The sequence below is a fragment of the Lygodium microphyllum genome, chromosome 29 (assembly GCF_053477565.2).
Source record: "Lygodium microphyllum isolate KBCC chromosome 29, Lygodium_microphyllum_v1.1.10, whole genome shotgun sequence".
NCBI lineage: Eukaryota > Viridiplantae > Streptophyta > Polypodiopsida > Schizaeales > Lygodiaceae > Lygodium > Lygodium microphyllum.
In genome coordinates, this window is record NC_141163.1 from 113,064,056 (window position 1) to 113,081,374 (window position 17,319).

Here is a 17,319-nt window from a genome sequence, read left to right on the forward strand (position 1 = left end):
GTACTAACTTAATGTTGAATAGGAAGCTACGTTGTAGCTCAATACTATAATATGATTAAGAATATTATTGGTAGCACTCACCCAACTAATTCACAAAACATTGACGATACTTGATAGTAACCCTTGGCTACTAACATGACACTAAACAAGATGCTATATTGTAGCTAAATATTGTAATAATACTTGTGATTGTGCATATAATTGATAGTAGCTCTCACAAAATGAACAGACTTAGTTCTTCAAAGAGAAGTGCAAAACATTGCAATTTAGGAAAAAAGGGACTTGAAAGGGCAATGCTTACATCCACTTGTGCATGCTTGTTATTTCATCATATGGCAAGTTGCTCTAAATTTAGAGGAGCCAATGTATGTTTCCTTCTAGCAACATTTATAGCTAATGAGCATTTTATATGGAAATGTTGTGCAAACTATGGTACACTGCACATGTAAGATGAATACATTCATATTGCTATAGTTATTAAATTCAATATGGTCCCACAAGTTGGTGGATAAGGGAGTGGGGTCAAGACAATCTTTCTTCGATACTCGAGCCGATAAGACTAGTTGAGCTCATTATATGCAAATGAAATACCAACGAGTAAGCAGCTTGATCAGTAGGAGAACTATATGAGAAATGTGATGCCGAGAGTTCAAATCCTTCAATCGATCAGCTGGCTCAGGAGTGCCTTACACTTAAGGATGCAGTGACTGAGATAAATGACTAATAAGAAGAATCAAGTGAAGTTCCTCAAGCTGGCAATGCTCACGTGTAATGCATTACATGTACATTACATTGATTTTATGTGTGACACGAGTGAAATGTCGAGGCGTTAAATTTATGCGCCCAAATCACAAACCCCGTTGTTGATAGAAGAGAATGTAGGCAGATGACCTGACAACGCTGGACTCTTCGATGGCATTCACTGAAGCATCATTGAAAGAATACCATGACCCATCTGCATTCTTGCAATGAGCTGTGTAATGACCGTAGCCCAAAGAGCCAGAGTGATAGCAAACTGCATACAAGTCGTATACCAAACCAGCTTGTGGCTGTCGGGGATTTGTACTGCCAAAAGAAACATGCATATATTTTACATGACGAACAAACTGAATCTAATTAAACTTCTTGATTTCATACCAGTAATTAGGAAACAAAGCTTGACAAGCATGCCGTTTAATTTTAACCTCCAGTTAATACTGTCTATCTACAAAATTAGAAGGATTCATGCCATTACAAGCACAACATAGTTATCATGGATATATGAATATGTCCGGTACGATCGTTACCCCAGAAACTCTGCGAGATCAAGCCCTTTCAATGGGTAATGAACAGGCGTATCATCCTTTTTGTAGGAGCTAGATCCACTACACCCATGGAAACGCTGCACGAAACACATCCAGAGAATGGCTCTTCGTTATTGGTGGGAGTTGGTTGTTGCTTGATGAGAGAGAGAGAGAGAGAGAGAGAGAGAGAGAGAGAGAGAGAGAACCTTCAAATGTAATACCAAAATAGGGGGAGCACGATAGATATGTAACTTCTTTATGGAGGTTTGAGGAGCCTGTCCAGTATCAACGTTGACATTAAACGAAGTTTATTCTTAGCATAAATCAAATTTTAGCCTTAAAGTGATTAATATGGACACTAGGCCTAAAAATTTATCAGAAGAGTTAAGAAATCAAGTTCCATTCTCTTGGTAGCAATGAGGCAACTTTAGGACATTGGATGTTGTAAAGGCTCTATATAGATATAGTTTAACCTAGGTGGTCACCAATGCAAAGTATTAAGGATGTGGGTGCCCCTTCACGATCAGCCCATGATGTAAGTTTCAAATATTCAATTTCTAGAATGTTAAATTCTACCAGTTTGGCTCTCTTTTTGAATTAATATAGAAATTTCATGTGTTGAATGTTGAAACAACACGTGTAAGCACTTGTTTAAGCTACTTCATCCATCAAATGCTTTAAGTTGTTTACCTTACAAGTGGCACAATTGTACTTGTCACCACCCTTGAGCATTTCTGGAGCCACAAACAAGGCTAAGCAATCCTCAATGGTGACATTGCATGGGTTGGTGCTTGAATTTTTGTAGGATCTTCTAGCAAGCATAATATTATTATTAGGTAATGGTAAAGATAGGTCAAGGAAAGGGTCAAAGCAATGAGACTTTTGTTGGCAAACTGAGCACTCAATGGTGCTTTGAAGTTGGCCTGCAACAACATACATAAAGCACATAAATGTGAGCTTTGGCAAAGTGTCAATCCAACACAAAACAAAGGTACATTGCATGATCATCCACAATGTTGAGCATATTGTCACATTACCACATGGTGGAAACACAAAGTCAATTAAGAGGCATCACCACAAAATATATCATGTATGACAGAGTCATTCATTGATTTGTGGTAGTCCCAAGTGATTTGCGCAAGCTCATCTTTTGGTCTTGAATAATATTCCGCATAAATATCAACATATTTTTGAACAACTTTTTTGTTCACTCTATTGAGAGACTCATGCAGACCATCCAGAATTGCTCTCATTGCTTCCTAGTTTATAGTTGGAGCCAATTAGTATTTTGACAATAAATGACTATAACATATCATTTTTTTTCAAACAATGTATGTAATTATGTCAAGTTTTTCTTAGGATGAGATTTATACTTTCATACTACATGAGTCTCCCATGGGATTATAATTGGGTTTGCAATTCAATGCTTAGTGAATATAGATTATTAATAGCTTCCTATAGGATTGCTATATAGCTATACATAAAATATCATTTGATCCATTACTTGACTATAGTTGGAAGAGACTAATATCCACGTCCATATAACATCTAAATGAGATCAATATATTAGTATAATTAGGAATATATAAATCAACAAATCACACACACTAGATTTAATTGATTACAAGCATTCAACAACCCTACATATGACTACAATGGTCATATTAGACATGTGATTAGATAACATGAATGGTGTAACTTAGCTATGATTTTTGCTCTCTAGTAAGGGACGTCGTGTCTTTCGAAATGCCAACAATTGTCTTGAAGTGGGTGAGTTGTTTTATGCCACATTCTAAATGTGCAAAATATCCTAAGAAGTATAGATCATTTGAATAATTAATGTAGACAACCTTGTGATTTCCTCATTTTAAAGATGGGAGATTTTATGCTCTTCCCATAGAGTAGCACTATTATTGTGAGCTCTAGTGAAGGAGCCACTTATACAAAGCATGATGTAGTGTGGATATAGGTGTCTTAATGTATGTGGGGGACTTGCTATTTAGACCAAAACTAGAAGAAGTAGATTTCAAGGTACTTCAACCAAAATCCAATATTGAAGTTGACTAAGGGCAAACCATTCAACAAGAGGGTAGATGCCCATTATTTTAGTTGGTTGCATATACTTTCATGCAAGCCATGAACAAAAGCATGGAATCAACTTGCAGCCTCTCTTTGATGAATCCATGAATTGAATGTAAATGATTAAAAATCACCTATTCTGTAGGGATCCCTATTTAAGATATTAATTCATCATGAACTTTATAGTTTGTGGTTACACAAAAGGTAGGGGAATTTTCTGTCACCATTATTAAGGGACCATTTAAAAGCCTACTTCTATGTGGTGGGAACACCTTCCTTTCCACATAGGACTATATCATAGGGACATGAAATTTTTATGCTTTTCTTAGAATTTGATTAAGTGTTAATCATATGTGCAAATATAAAGTGCACATGTGAAGTGCAATATGCGAAAGTTAATTGTTTCATGATATCAGCCCAAGGACCCCAAGATATCAATTGGTGCCAAAGGCAAAAGTTGTAATGAGTTGTGTTGGACTAGTACTAAGTGGTACCTAGTCAAAGATTTCAGCCTAGACCAATTTATTACCACTAATGTCAGTGGTGACATTAGGAGCTAGCCATTAATTAGTAAATTGATGCTAGTTCATGGGCTAATAAACACTCTATTAGACTTGGGTGACAAATTTGCCTAGCCAATTTAATTGTTGGCTAGTCTAACTAATATTGTGTGCACAAATTAATAGCAAAATTTTTTTGAAAAATGAAAAAGGATGGTTGCCACTTGGCAAAACTTCTTTTTTGAAGTATGAAAAGACTAAATTGGGGCTAGAGGAGGGAGAGAAAGTGAAACTTTCAATGATGGGTTACTAGAAGAGACTCTTTAGCTATACGTGATTGTAGATTTGGAACTTTTCGGTGTAGTGGAATACATTTTGCTAGTAAGTGACAACACTTAGAGGGGCCTAGCAACTTGGCAACTACTATACAATGACTATCTATAGTAGATTGCATGCCTATAGGGGATGAAAATAGCAAATTGAGCCTTCTTTTGAACCTGGCTATTAGTTATGAGGTTTTTACAGTGCAGTAATAACTTATTTGATCTGGTTTTTTTAGCAATTGCATTCATTAGAGATGGAGAATTTGAAGATTCTCTAATGTAGACCTTGAGAAATTAGGGCTTGCTAGTCACCTTGAGAAGCATGCTTAGGATTTGGGCCTAGAAGTTGAATTTTAACATAATTGAAATTGGAAAATTTTAGGGAGATCTAGGAGGCTAGTCACCCAACATTGAATTTGGAGTTCACTCTCATCCAAGGAGCTCGGTGGAGGCTAATCCTCGAGCAAACCAAGGGGAGAATTGATTTGAAGGCTTGATGGTCATTATTGACAACAAGGGGCATTTGGAAAGCATAGGAGATTGAAGAAATCTTAGTGTACTTTGGACCATTTGCAATACAAGGAGAATACAAGTAAAGAAATACCATAAGGGGCACCAGTTTTGGGACCTATTGGGTGTTGGATGTCCAAGATTGATTAGTAAATTTTCAATCTCAGTTTTAGTTATTAGAATACCATTAAATCCTTTGAATTGGTAGGATGGTGGCACTTCGTTGGAAGTCAAAAGCTTTGATTTAGTGCTAAAATTATTCTTAGCTTAGTATTACAGCAAGGATGTCTTCATTTAGTGAGATGGGATTAGGCAGTGATGATGCCTCTCAGCTTGGAAATTCACAAAGAGAAGGGCAATAATCTTGGACAAAACACACAACATGGACATAAGCCTAAAAATGTCGGTGTTGACTAAAACACAGGGCCCTCTATGCTTAATAATGTTGATGACTTGTAAGAGGGTGAAGAATTTAATAAGTAATTCAAAGATCTGTTGAGGGAAACTGTTGATATATTTAATTAGTTAGCAAAGGATCCTCAATTTGCTCGATTTTTGAACTCATCTAAGAATGACATCAAGGATAAAAAGTTGAAGTCATCCTTTGGAGCTATGGGATAATAGAATGCACTAAAGGAAATGCCAAGATTGTCTCGTGATATTCTCAATGTTGCTAATGAGAAAATACAATTGGTCCCAATGGGGTAGCCAATGCATATGCAAGGTCAAGATAATAGTGCCAATGCAATGGGATATGGGCAACAAGTAATGCATGCCAATGTAGGCCATATGGGATACTTTTGTGGTGGTTCAATTTTCCAAGTAATGGTTGGAAATGCTTCAGCCATGGGAATGCATGGACAAAATGTTCATAGTATGTAGCTACTAATACAATGTATGTAATGCCAAATATTCCTGGGAATGTCAAGTGGAATGCAAAATCCATCCCATGTATAAAAATGTTGGCATGATGCCTAGGGCACAAAGTAGCATGTTTGGTAATGCATTTATGAGGCCATGTATATTAAGGACACATGGGACAATTGGCTAGTTATGTGAATGCACCATTTATTGTTGCTCAAAATGTTGGAACAACAAATGCATCATTTTTGCAGCCATCTACCTATCATAATCTGGCATTTGAGAAACCAAATGACTAAAATGAGGGGCACAAGATAATTTGAATGCATTATTAACTTTCATCCAATAGTTTGATATTGTCTTCTCAGGAGGGAACTTCATAGAGTCCTAAAAAATCGAGAAAAAATCTGAAAAGCAACTACTTTTCTTAAGTAGAATGCATTGCCATGGTGATCAATCCTTCTAATGCAAGGGAAAGCACCATCAACATGGGTTCACTTTAAGCAAATGTTTACTTCTACATGGTTTAAAAAACACTTTTGAGGTGGATGTTATGATAGCATGGCATAACTTTAATGCATCACAATGCAAAAATTTAAGGCATAACATAATAAAAAGGTTTGAGAGGTGTTGAGCTACTTGTTACTTCTTATTGTGATGTCCAACTTTCTAAGCAGATTGAAAAAATATTGTTGTGGTTTGACTAAAGAGATTTGGGATTTTTGCATTAAGACCACTATGACTAGCATGTCACAATTCATTAAGATAGCATGCACTATTGATGCTTTGCTACATGGAAATCTTTTAGATTTTCAAGGTGATGGGAAAAAGTCATTCAAGCCAACTTTCAAAGCTAAAAAGAAGGCTAGATATGCAAATAAGTTCCAAAATATGCAAAAACAACAAGGGAGAACTTTGACAAGTATTGCTCATGTGTCAGTATGAATTACAAGTGGCTAGGAGCTGTCCTGATAAATAAAAAGCATATAAAGCTATAAATAAATATGTAAAGGGTAAGAGGCCCAAAACATCAAATCATTGGGTACTTGATGTGGTTAGTGATGATCAACATAATGATGATGTTATTGAGCTTTATAGAATACATGGGAAATGAGGGTCCAACATACATTGATATTTTTTATAATGGAGCAAGAGCCAATTTTATGTCCATTGACATGGCAACCAATCTAAACATTAAAGAGGATGAGATGGGACAATGAAAGAATTGGAATGGCATGTAAGGGCCATGTAGAGTCTGTCATACTACTCATTGTGAAGTTTCACTTACACATTCATAATTACGTGGACAATGAAGAGTTCTTTATTGCACCACTTGAGAATTGTGACGTAATACTTAGTATGCTTTAGTGTCATAGAGTGTATGTCGTCATTGACTACCACGACAAAGTGACCACTATTCAACATGAGGGAAAGACCCATACACTTGATGTAAAGCTTATGGGAAATCATTTCCAATTTTATTTGCTTCTCCTATTTCAAAAGTAATGAAAAATCATGTTTCAACATACTCGATTTTTGTCAAAGATAAAGATGATAATGCTAAGGCGGGGAATGTGACTTAGTTGAATAAATATTGCATATTATTTATGAAAATGTATGCTAATTGCTTTTCTCCATCGCTTTCGGGGCAACTACCACCTAAAAGACTTGAGAATCATGCCATATATTTGATCCTAGCCCACCTAACAAGCCACCACAAATGGTGAGTGCTACTAAATATGAGAAGATAATGAGCCAAGTAAACTAACTATTAGAAAAAGGGTTGTTGATTCAACCGACCTCATCTTCTTTTTGCCCCCTTAGTATTTGAGGTGTAGAAAAAGGATAGTTCATGGTACATATGCATTGATTATCATGCTTTGAATAAAATCATGATAACAAATCTCTTTCTGATCCCATGGATCAATTATATTTTTGATAGATTGCAAGGGGCAACAATATTTTGCCGAAAAGTGGATATCATTAGATTTGTATTAGGTTAGAGGATGTACTAAAAACTGCTTTTACGTCATCTTTTGGATTGTGTGAGTTTCTTGTCATGCCATATGGGCTTACAAATGCTCTTGCCACATTTAATCAGATGATGGATCACATCTTTAGACCACATAGAGCATTTGTGGGCACTTTCTTTGATAACATGACTGCATTTTCAAAGAATGAGGCAATGCATAGAAAACATTTGGAAATTGCATTCAATGAGGTGGCTAGGCATTATTTGATTATCAACGACAAAAAAAAGTGAGTTTTTCTTGCATGAAATCCACATTTGGGAACACACTATCTCAATGGATGGGATACATATGGATCCTGTAAAGGTTGAGGTAATATATGCTCATGGCCTTAGACAATGAATAAAAAAAGTGCAAGGAGGCTGAAGTTGATCAAGAAATTATGATTATTGAGGTTCGATTCGGTCTAAAACCAGCTTATTTATACGTCTCAAGGCAATTACTTCTCCTCCTTGGTTGCAATTGTGCTTAGATGTTTTTAAGATACATCGTAACACATTATGCATGAAGTGGGTCTCCTAAGTTCTTGTTTTTGTAATAATGGTTTAGATTTCTTTTTGGCTCACAAATAAATTTGACGTGGCAAAATATTGTTTGAACTTTAGTCTAGAGCCACGAGAGTCAAGGCACAGTGCACTCCGTCCCTAGTAGCAAAAGATTACCTAAACTTGAGTCTAGAGCCACGAGAGTCAAGGCGCTGGTTTTAAGCCCCAAAGCCTTCCTAAGTTCCTAGTGGTAAAAGATTATGTCCTGAACTTGAGTCTAGAGCCACAAGAGTCAAGACTCTAGAGCCCCAAGAGTCAAGACTCTAGTTTTAAGCTTGGAAGCCTCCCTAACGAGGGGCTGAATGAAACCTTCTTAGCATGGTTTTTTTCCCAATTACCAAAACCTGCTGCAATTACGTTTCCCGTCGCTTGAATGAATACTTTTACCGCTTCTCTCAAATGAGAAAAAGTTGAAAACTGTCAAACTTTCAATCGAATGGAAGATATTGTTAATGTGAAAATGTACAGAGTTTAAGATATCAACTAACTAATAGTTATAACTACCTGAGCGTCTTGTTGTTGATATCCAGAGAATTGGGGGTTCCAAGCGAGCAAGCGACAAAGAAAGCTGGACGCACTTGTGCTTGAGAAGGGGATCCCCGACCACATCCGTCTTATCAGCTCTCTCAGCTCCACGGCTAGCCAGTCTGCTGCCAATGAATACTCATCCCGCTTTGATGTCCTACTGACGGCATGATCGATGAAACTAGGGCGCTTAGTACTACTGAGCCTGCAATTTATATCCATCATATATTAGACAATCGAACATGTTTAGCAATCTGAGCTGTAGCGCCTGGTCCCGTCATAAGCTAAGACGTTGTATCATGTAGTGTTTGGGAAAAGTATTATGGAGAACTTAGAATCGCATTGACTCAACTTAAGCAGACGAATAAAACAGTTTGGACATCTCTTTTTATATAATGTTTAAGGATATACATTAATTTTTAAATTCCTTTTTAAAAAAGACGAACTTCTAAAGTCCTTTTAGGCTTAAGTTCTAAGTTTACAATTTTAATAAGAAACCAATGTGACTCGGAAATTTATTTTTTTAAAGTGCTTGTAGATTTAAGCCTAATAGGAAAGCCAAACGGGCTCTGAAAATTTTCTCTATATTGGAAATCTTCAAAGCTAGATCCGCACGGTTAACTGTTGATAAGCTCAGACACTTTTTCTTTTTTCTTCTAGTTCGGCTTACTTGCGTTGGATGAGGTCCAGTTCTTGGGCGAGGGATGATGATGAATATCCCAGCATGGCTGCGGCAAAGGGCAAGGTGTGCGCCAGGCATTGAAGCCCGCTGTTGAGGTAGCACGTATTGCCTTCATTCTGAAGACCCACAACGCAAGAGAGGCCTTTCATGAGACAACTATATGTCGTCGTCGTCGTCACACTTATATTGCGAGGGCAACTGATACTCCTCTTTGAGGCACACGACGCTGCAGATGCGCCTCCAGCCGCTGGTGTGACTGCTGCCGCTGCAGGATCACTATTATCAACCCGCACATGATGTTGATCTAGTTTAGAATGAGATCCATCAGCTGCTGCCCTCTCTACTTTGCTGGTCTGCGTCCGATCATCGTCACCATTAAATGAATATCTAGTGCATGATCTTGTAATACGGCGTGGTACGAGCCCGCCAGATGCCGAAGTACCTGGTGATAATTGAGCTGTGGCAGCTGCCGCGCCCTCCTTCGACGAGCGCAAGCTCACACGAGTTAACCTGCTTACGTCATGAACAATGGTAGACGAGGGAGAATCAGAAGCTGAAGAAGAAGATGGACGATAGTACTCATCTTCATATTGATGAGCACCATTAATATATCGGGAATTCGAAGATGGTACAGCATCTTTGTCCAAATCGATGCATGGACTAGCTGCACTACTGCAACTGTACAGTGCGTCGGTACCGATGCCTGCAATACATGAATGAACGGCACTTCCAATTACTGCACAAGCTGAGCTAGGGTTTTCATCATGATCGGGCGCGGCGGCTGCCGCTGCTCCTGCAGCTGCTGGTGCGGCACTATACATATATGACCTCCTACTCCTCTGGACTTCAGGACTACTAGTACTTGGAGGAGGTACTAGCGATAATGCATCTCTATCCGAGGCATCTCCTCTTGTACCACGCAACGAATCTGCTGCGGCATAATTATGCTCACGACTAATCACGTACCGGCCCCGATCACAGCCTTTATTCTGATTATGTGACTGATGACTGGTTGAGGATGACAATGACGATAATGATGACGACTTCGACGACGGTAGCGAGGGGTGGATTAAGGGTCCATCGGGAGTAATTACTGATCCCTTACTTAATCTACCGCGTAGTACCGAACAGGACCTCGGCTGATCTGCATGACTAATCGCTGTACTATTATTATTAATGTACTGCGAGCGCTGCGGTTGTAAATTGTTGCTGCTAGGTACAACAGGATAATTACGGCTACAGCAAGTATTGGTCCTCCCGAGTCGATTATGGTCGATTTTTCTGAGAAAATTTCTGGAAAAAGAGGAGGAAGAGGAAGAGCAGGAATGAGAGGAGGTGGAGTTGGCCCAGTTCAACGGATTAACGGTATTCAACCTGCGATGGTGATCAGGCGAGGAAGAAGAAGAAGAAGAAGAAGAAGAAGAAGAAGAAGAAGAGGAAGCCGCTGCAGGTGTGGGCGCCCGAGGTCTTAACGCGTGACCTGCATTCTTGTTCCCCTCATGTCCTACGGATCTGGATTTCATGTTATTATATCGACTCCCAGACAGCAAGCGCCTAGCTGTATAGTGTAATTGTATGATCATCGGCCGGGATATTATTGATGTACTGAAGATGCCTGTGGTCGCCCTCCTGCACAGGCCGAGTTTCATCCGTTGCAATAATATTATCCCCGTGCTTATATCGACCGATGAAAACAACTTGGGGTGACATGATTTTTTATGGTCCCTGCAGGATGTCAATACTTGACCGCAGAATTAAAATGTCGAGTAGATCCAGCATAAGCAGAAAAATGAACAGAAACAGATCAGAAATAGTAACCGTTCAGGGCGCTGATCTCTTTGCTTTGCTTCACCAACGGTCACGACCCGTAAGTCGCTAAACGTGACTTGTTCTCGACGTCAGAATCTCCAGAGTTAGGGGAGGCTCGGAGGAGGGGGGTCGCGGTAATGTAGGGAAAAGCACCAAAATGAACATAGGGCCTATACTATTCCCAACTTTTAATTACTTCCGGAAAATGAGCCTCCATGGGTTGGTTTCGCACACCCAAGGATCTACACGTCTACAGAAAAAGATGGACTTTAATTTTGACATGATAGACTTCTAGATCGAAAGACTTGACGTACACCATGATACTTTGTGACTTGTTCTAACACCTCATATGGGGGGAACTTACATCATCAAGGCTCTTGAACTAGAAGACATGAATATTAGCATGCTAATGATTAGATAACATAGGTTGGTTACCCTGGAACCCAAGGATCTACACATCTAGGGAGAAAATGGGACTTCTTCTTTTGACATAATAGACTTTTGGGCTGAATGACTTGACATACTCCATCGGACTTGATACTTTGTGACTTGTTGGGAAATTTACATCATTAAGGCTCTTGAACTAAAAGACATGACCATATGTTGACTAATGACAAGATGTAAGCATCATCTCGCATGTGGATGCATATGGAGCATTGGGTGGTTAAGTCACCAACCATCCACAACGCAAGGAATAGCCAAGTTGTGAACACTTGGACACTTGGTCCTACTAAAGAAAGTGGATTGGTTGACTCTTTTCATTAAACCATCATATGCATAATTTGCATCATCAATCCATATTGCAGGAGCTTTGAAATCCATCATGATACACATGTGAAGTGTGTTGGAGCAAGGCATACATCGATGGAGCTACCAACTATCACACATCATCATATGTTGTTCCTAGGACCTACAAACTTATGGATCCACCATCATGAGCATCCCAAACTTTAGAATTGCATTGGTAAACATCTCCCATGCTAGAAAAATATTTAACATGATTCGTCTATCAACACCATTTTGTATTGTCCAATCATTGATGCTAGCATGCCTGTAGAAATTTGAAAGTTGAGATAGAGTATACCCCAGTTGTACCTTGAGCAACTTAGTAAACAAGATTTTGTTCTTGTTCTTTGAGCTTCTATCTCCCTCTTGTGCACACTTTTTCTTGCTACAACTCTGCTCTTTCACAGGGTATCAGAGCCATTTTTTATCTACTCAGCTTCCCACAACTCCATCTCAATTAAGTGCACAAGGAGAACTCCATTTTGCATCCTATCTTCTTCACCTCCATAGCATGTTCTGGATCCCCTGACCTTGGTGGACTTCATGCATGCATATGAGGGCATTTCATCTCCTGTTGTCTTCTATAAACCTTCTCTCCACCTCAGGGTGCAACTGCATGGTAGGTCAAAGCCTAATGTTGGGCAACCAGGAGCACGACATTGAAGGTTCCCTAAAAAACGACGTAGTTCTGACAGTGTGGCAATTCGTATAGCAGCACAGCCTGTAGCAGGCGCAATAATGGCAGCATCCATGGGGCTTTGATAGCCTCCCAAGTGGGCTATCTCCACCCAAGAGGGTTCCCAGAAATACTTCCTTTGCTACTCCCACAGAGTCAAACCCTAACTGTGGTTTCATGGCAGCCATAGCCACAAGCTTGAAAGCTTGACCTTCTTGTTTTTTTTTTCACCTTCAACTGTCTCACGGACAATGATTTTAATCACTAAGTTATCTTTTCCAGAGTCAGTTACTAGTCTGGGAACTCCATTTCAGAAGTTTCTTCACTCAGTAGATCATCACCAAGCTCATCAAGACCGACATCTACAATCTCTAGAGCAGCATAAACTAGAGATGAGTGCTTGTAAGCACTAAAGCACATTGCTCAATCATTTTGCTACTAGTATTTACTCAATCTGGATTTTTTCATCGGAAAAATTAAATCCATTGAGTGCTTTACTTCATTTTGTAAGGCTATGTGTACAACTATAAACACATAGACCATTCTAAACTTGTATTGCATATCATGTGTGGTTTCTTTCAAGTACCCTGGTCAATGAAATCAAAGAGATGAGTGTCATCATACTCTCCTTGGAGTCATCAGCAACAAGCATTGAAATCATAGACCGTCCTTGTCCAACACGAGGTTCATCTACTAAACCATACCACAAGGAGAAGCCCAAAGTCCAGTCTAGGTTCACATCATTGAAGCCTAGAAAGACCACTAAACCTCGTAAGAAGATTGCACATAAGAAAGAACCACCAAAGTCAAGTAGTACATATGTATGATTTTCAGCCCTTCTCTTCATTGCAATTTTGAATATCAATTGTTTGTAAGGGTGTCCTTGATTTGCTTTCACATTCATTTGCAAGTTTGTAAGGCACTAGACACTGCCCTTGTCTTATCAAGTGGTAACGCCTTCCCAATGGTCACAACCTATGCTGATGTTCGCCCTCAAATTCGTAAATTCGATGGCAAAGATTTACACCCATGGCAGGTACTTATCAAGTACAAGATGATGGAGAGAGGGTATTGGCCTCTCATTCAAGGCACTAGAGCTGTAAACTTTGCGAATCTGGTTGATCTAGAGGATGACCAATGTGCTCAAGCAATCATAATGTTACACTTAGATGAGTCCTTGATTCATCATGTTGATCAACTAAATACTGCTAAAGAAATGCTAAAGAAAAATGGGATGAGCTTGAAAAGCTCTATGGAGCCACTGGTAAAAATACTAAAATCTTCCTTAAAATTGAATTCTTTACCTTGGAATATAAGTCAGGAGAAGACTTGGAAAATTTCATTTCTCACATGAAGGGTCTCATGGCACAGCTTGCCTAGCTCCAATCCATGAAGAGGATGCTATTGCTATTCTCCTAAAAGTTGTGAAAAAGGTGTTTCCCACCCTTGTAACCACTCTTACCAACATTCTAGATCCTACCTTGGCAAGTACCATCCAATCCTATTTGGCTGAAGAAAAGAGGAACCACAAAGAAGGCAGCACTAGTCCGGCATCTTCAACTTCCCATGATCAAGTATTGGTACATACAGTTCTCACTAAATGTTCTTTTTGTAAGAAAAAAGGGCATATTGTAAACAACTGTTGGAAGAAGTATCCCAAAAAGATGAAATGTAACAAATGCAAGAAGATAGGGCATATCACTAGTAAATGCCCCAACATTCCTGAAGTACCCAAAGAAATGGTGGCCAACTATACCTCCAATCCATCTAATGATCGGCTTTTTTGAGACCTTAAACCATCTACCTATAAACACTCTTGTAGCCTAGTCTATAAAGGCATCCCGTTTGTTTGTCGGGGGGGAGGGGGTGTTAGAAGATAGGCATAGGAACCCACCGTAAGCAAGGGTGTATGAGGTAAGATGGATGTGAATAGCCTAAAGAGCAGGGGAAACCCTAACCCTAGCTAGGAGGAGGCTATATAAACAGCCTATGGGTCACTATCAAAGTTAAGATAGAGTTTACCCTAGTTGTACCTTGAGCAATTTAGTAAACAAGATTTTGTTCTTGTACTTTGAGCTTCTATCTCCCTCTTGTGCACACTTTTTCTTGTGCAACTCTGCTCTTTCACAACTCAAACTGAAGCAAAGAGGCCTGGATGATAGGGTTACTGGGGTAGAATTATGAAATTCATCTAAGAATAATTGTGTAAACACCACGTTTGAAAAATGCATTGAGCTTTTATGTTCTCGAGGGGGGGCACTTATGAATATATGTATGTATCACATGAGTTTAGAATAAGGGGTTATAAAAACATAATTTCTATATATTTTTTACATATAGAAGGGTGTCATATAAAGGGTTAATTATAGATTGAATAGAAAAGGGTTATGTTTTATTCAAGAATTTTTTTTAGATAAGTATATTTATAAATAGGCCTTGAATGTACATTATATATATATATATATATATATATATATATATATATATATATATATATATATATATATATATATATAGTGAACCCTCTAAGTTTATTTTTTAAGGCTTGAACAACTTGTAGCACTCATCAAGATAAGTCCTTACATGTATTTAGATCCACCCAAATTTCTCATAAAGATATTGAAACTCAATAATGGAAACTTAGACTATTTCAGTGGACCACTTTTGATCTAGAAAAACCTATTAGGATCATGAGTAAGTATCCCATAAGCATATCTGAAATACTTGTATATATATCTTCCCCATGCTTTTTCTTCACTAAACATGTAACCACACAACAATGGCCTCCTCAAACTTGACACCATTGTTGGCCAATAGCTTGGAGCACCAATATTCACCATGTATATTGAAGAAATACCTCCAGCTCCAACAAGCCGAATAGGTTGTCTATGTGTCCATTGAGAGTAGAATCATAAAGAGAGAGAGAAAGAGAGAGAGAGAAAGAGAGAGAGAGAGAGAGAGAGAGAGAGGCAAGTTACCAAAAATCTTTTTTGGTTATCTCTTTATTAGTTATTTAATTGTTTATTTACTAATTGAGGGAGTGGAAAAGTGGCTATAGCAACATGGCAAAGTATGAAATGAATACTTTGTCATGTGGCTACAACCACATCGCCTCTCTCTATGTTTACAATTAAGGCTCTTTAAGTAATAATAATTTATCATTGAATTTTATGCTATTTATTTTTTCATTGTCTTCTTTCTTCTCTTAGTTAATGTTGCACCCAATTTGTATTTAGACTGTTGCTAGGCCCAATGACCATTGCACTATCTTGGCAAGCCAATAGACATATGACACCCACTACAAGATATAGGCTTTACACCGACGTTAAAAGTGATGAAAATGTAAATAAAGAAAAATTTCCTTGTCATTGCAAAAAGAGTCATTATTGGCAACGCCATAGAACAGTCAGTATCAGCATCGCTATTTGCATCGGTATCAGCGTCGTATTTGATACCGATGCAAATAAGGACGCTGATAACGACGCTTTACGACGCTAATAACAGCATGTGCAAGAAGTTTGCGACGCTAATAGCGATGGTAACAGGGAAAAAAAAAATTGTGGTAGGGCAACTTGCTGCGTTGCCACATATAGCACTATGTGCTTTATTTGGGCCATACAAAATAGTTTTTGCACTGTGTGTACAATGCTTGCGTAAATAAAGACAAAGTGTACTTAAATCATAACACTGATACATGAAATAAATACATGATCACATAATAAAAGCGACTGATACAATCATGGCAAGATATCACTACTATAGAGAAAATGTCTACATAAATCAGGTGATCAAAAAAGAAGGGTGTGTGAGCTCCAAGGATCCAAGGGCAAGCTATACATCCTCACCATCCGAAAGCTCGTCCTGTCACAAAGGAGCATCGAATGGACTCTGCAAAAAAAGAAACAACTACACATCAGTCCACCATACAATAATGCATTCTAATTAAACATGGTAACTACGAACAAGAAAGATGAGTGACTTACATGGCCGCCGCGTCAATACAATCGGTTGATCAATGCAGTGAGACCGTGCTTCTCTACATATCGAGTCTCAAGGCCGGTCAGATCACAATTTGTAATGGAGTGTTACAAAGGAAACAAAATACTAACTGTTAGAAACACGATTGTCAATACAAAGGATATTGCAAAAAAATAAGCAAGCAAAACAAAATAAAAACTTACAAAGTCCTCTAGATATGTCCTGTGGCCACCACTCCCAAGATGATGGACCACTCCGGCCTCTAGTCGTGCCCTCGCCGCCTCGCGCTGCTAACTCCAACGTCCTAGAGAATCTGTAACCTCCTCCCTCAGTCGGCGCCAGTCGTCCGCGTCTAGCCACTCGGGCTTTGCAACCCCACTCTTGAGTGCCTTGCGTGCGTCCAATCGTCTGTGTGACATATCTGCACGCATGCACTCCATCATCCAGCCCATAGAAAACCTATCTGTTGTGGCTGGAACCGAAAACTCCTCATGCAAGGATGCTACTATGTAGTCCTTGCTCCCCTCCGGTATGCTTTTCCAATGATCCAAGACATTGTGCCGAAAAACTTGTTGGCACAACTCTCTCATGCGAGCCATCACCCTCCTCCCCTCATCATTCATGATGATGGCTCTTGACCTATCTCTGGGGTATGCCTAAGATGGGTCCTCTCCCACCAGCGACCACACTCCTGGGCATATCTAGGAACCCATGTACATTTGTTGTACCGAC

General features: G+C 39.0%; 1 protein-coding gene across 3 annotated transcripts; it reads right to left on the reverse strand.

Moving 5' to 3' along the window:
- Positions 1–294: 294 nt before the first annotated feature.
- Positions 295–11,127, reverse strand: LOC148011044 (uncharacterized). 3 transcript variants are annotated; one of them, XM_087671644.1, is made up of 8 exons: positions 10,713–11,127; positions 9,327–9,848; positions 8,636–8,861; positions 2,359–2,542; positions 1,974–2,206; positions 1,490–1,558; positions 1,287–1,381; positions 295–1,065 (listed from the first exon to the last, which is right to left on the reverse strand). In XM_087671644.1, the coding sequence occupies exons 1-8, from the start codon at positions 10,985–10,987 to the stop codon at positions 849–851; spliced, it is 1,821 nt and encodes a 606-aa protein (XP_087527770.1). In that variant the 5' UTR covers positions 10,988–11,127; the 3' UTR covers positions 295–848. The 3 variants fall into 3 exon arrangements, with proteins under 3 accessions (XP_087527770.1, XP_087527767.1, XP_087527768.1); XM_087671641.1 differs by having other exon boundaries at positions 9,327–11,127; XM_087671642.1 differs by lacking the exons at positions 1,974–2,206; positions 2,359–2,542 and having other exon boundaries at positions 9,327–11,127.
- Positions 11,128–17,319: the final 6,192 nt, after the last annotated feature.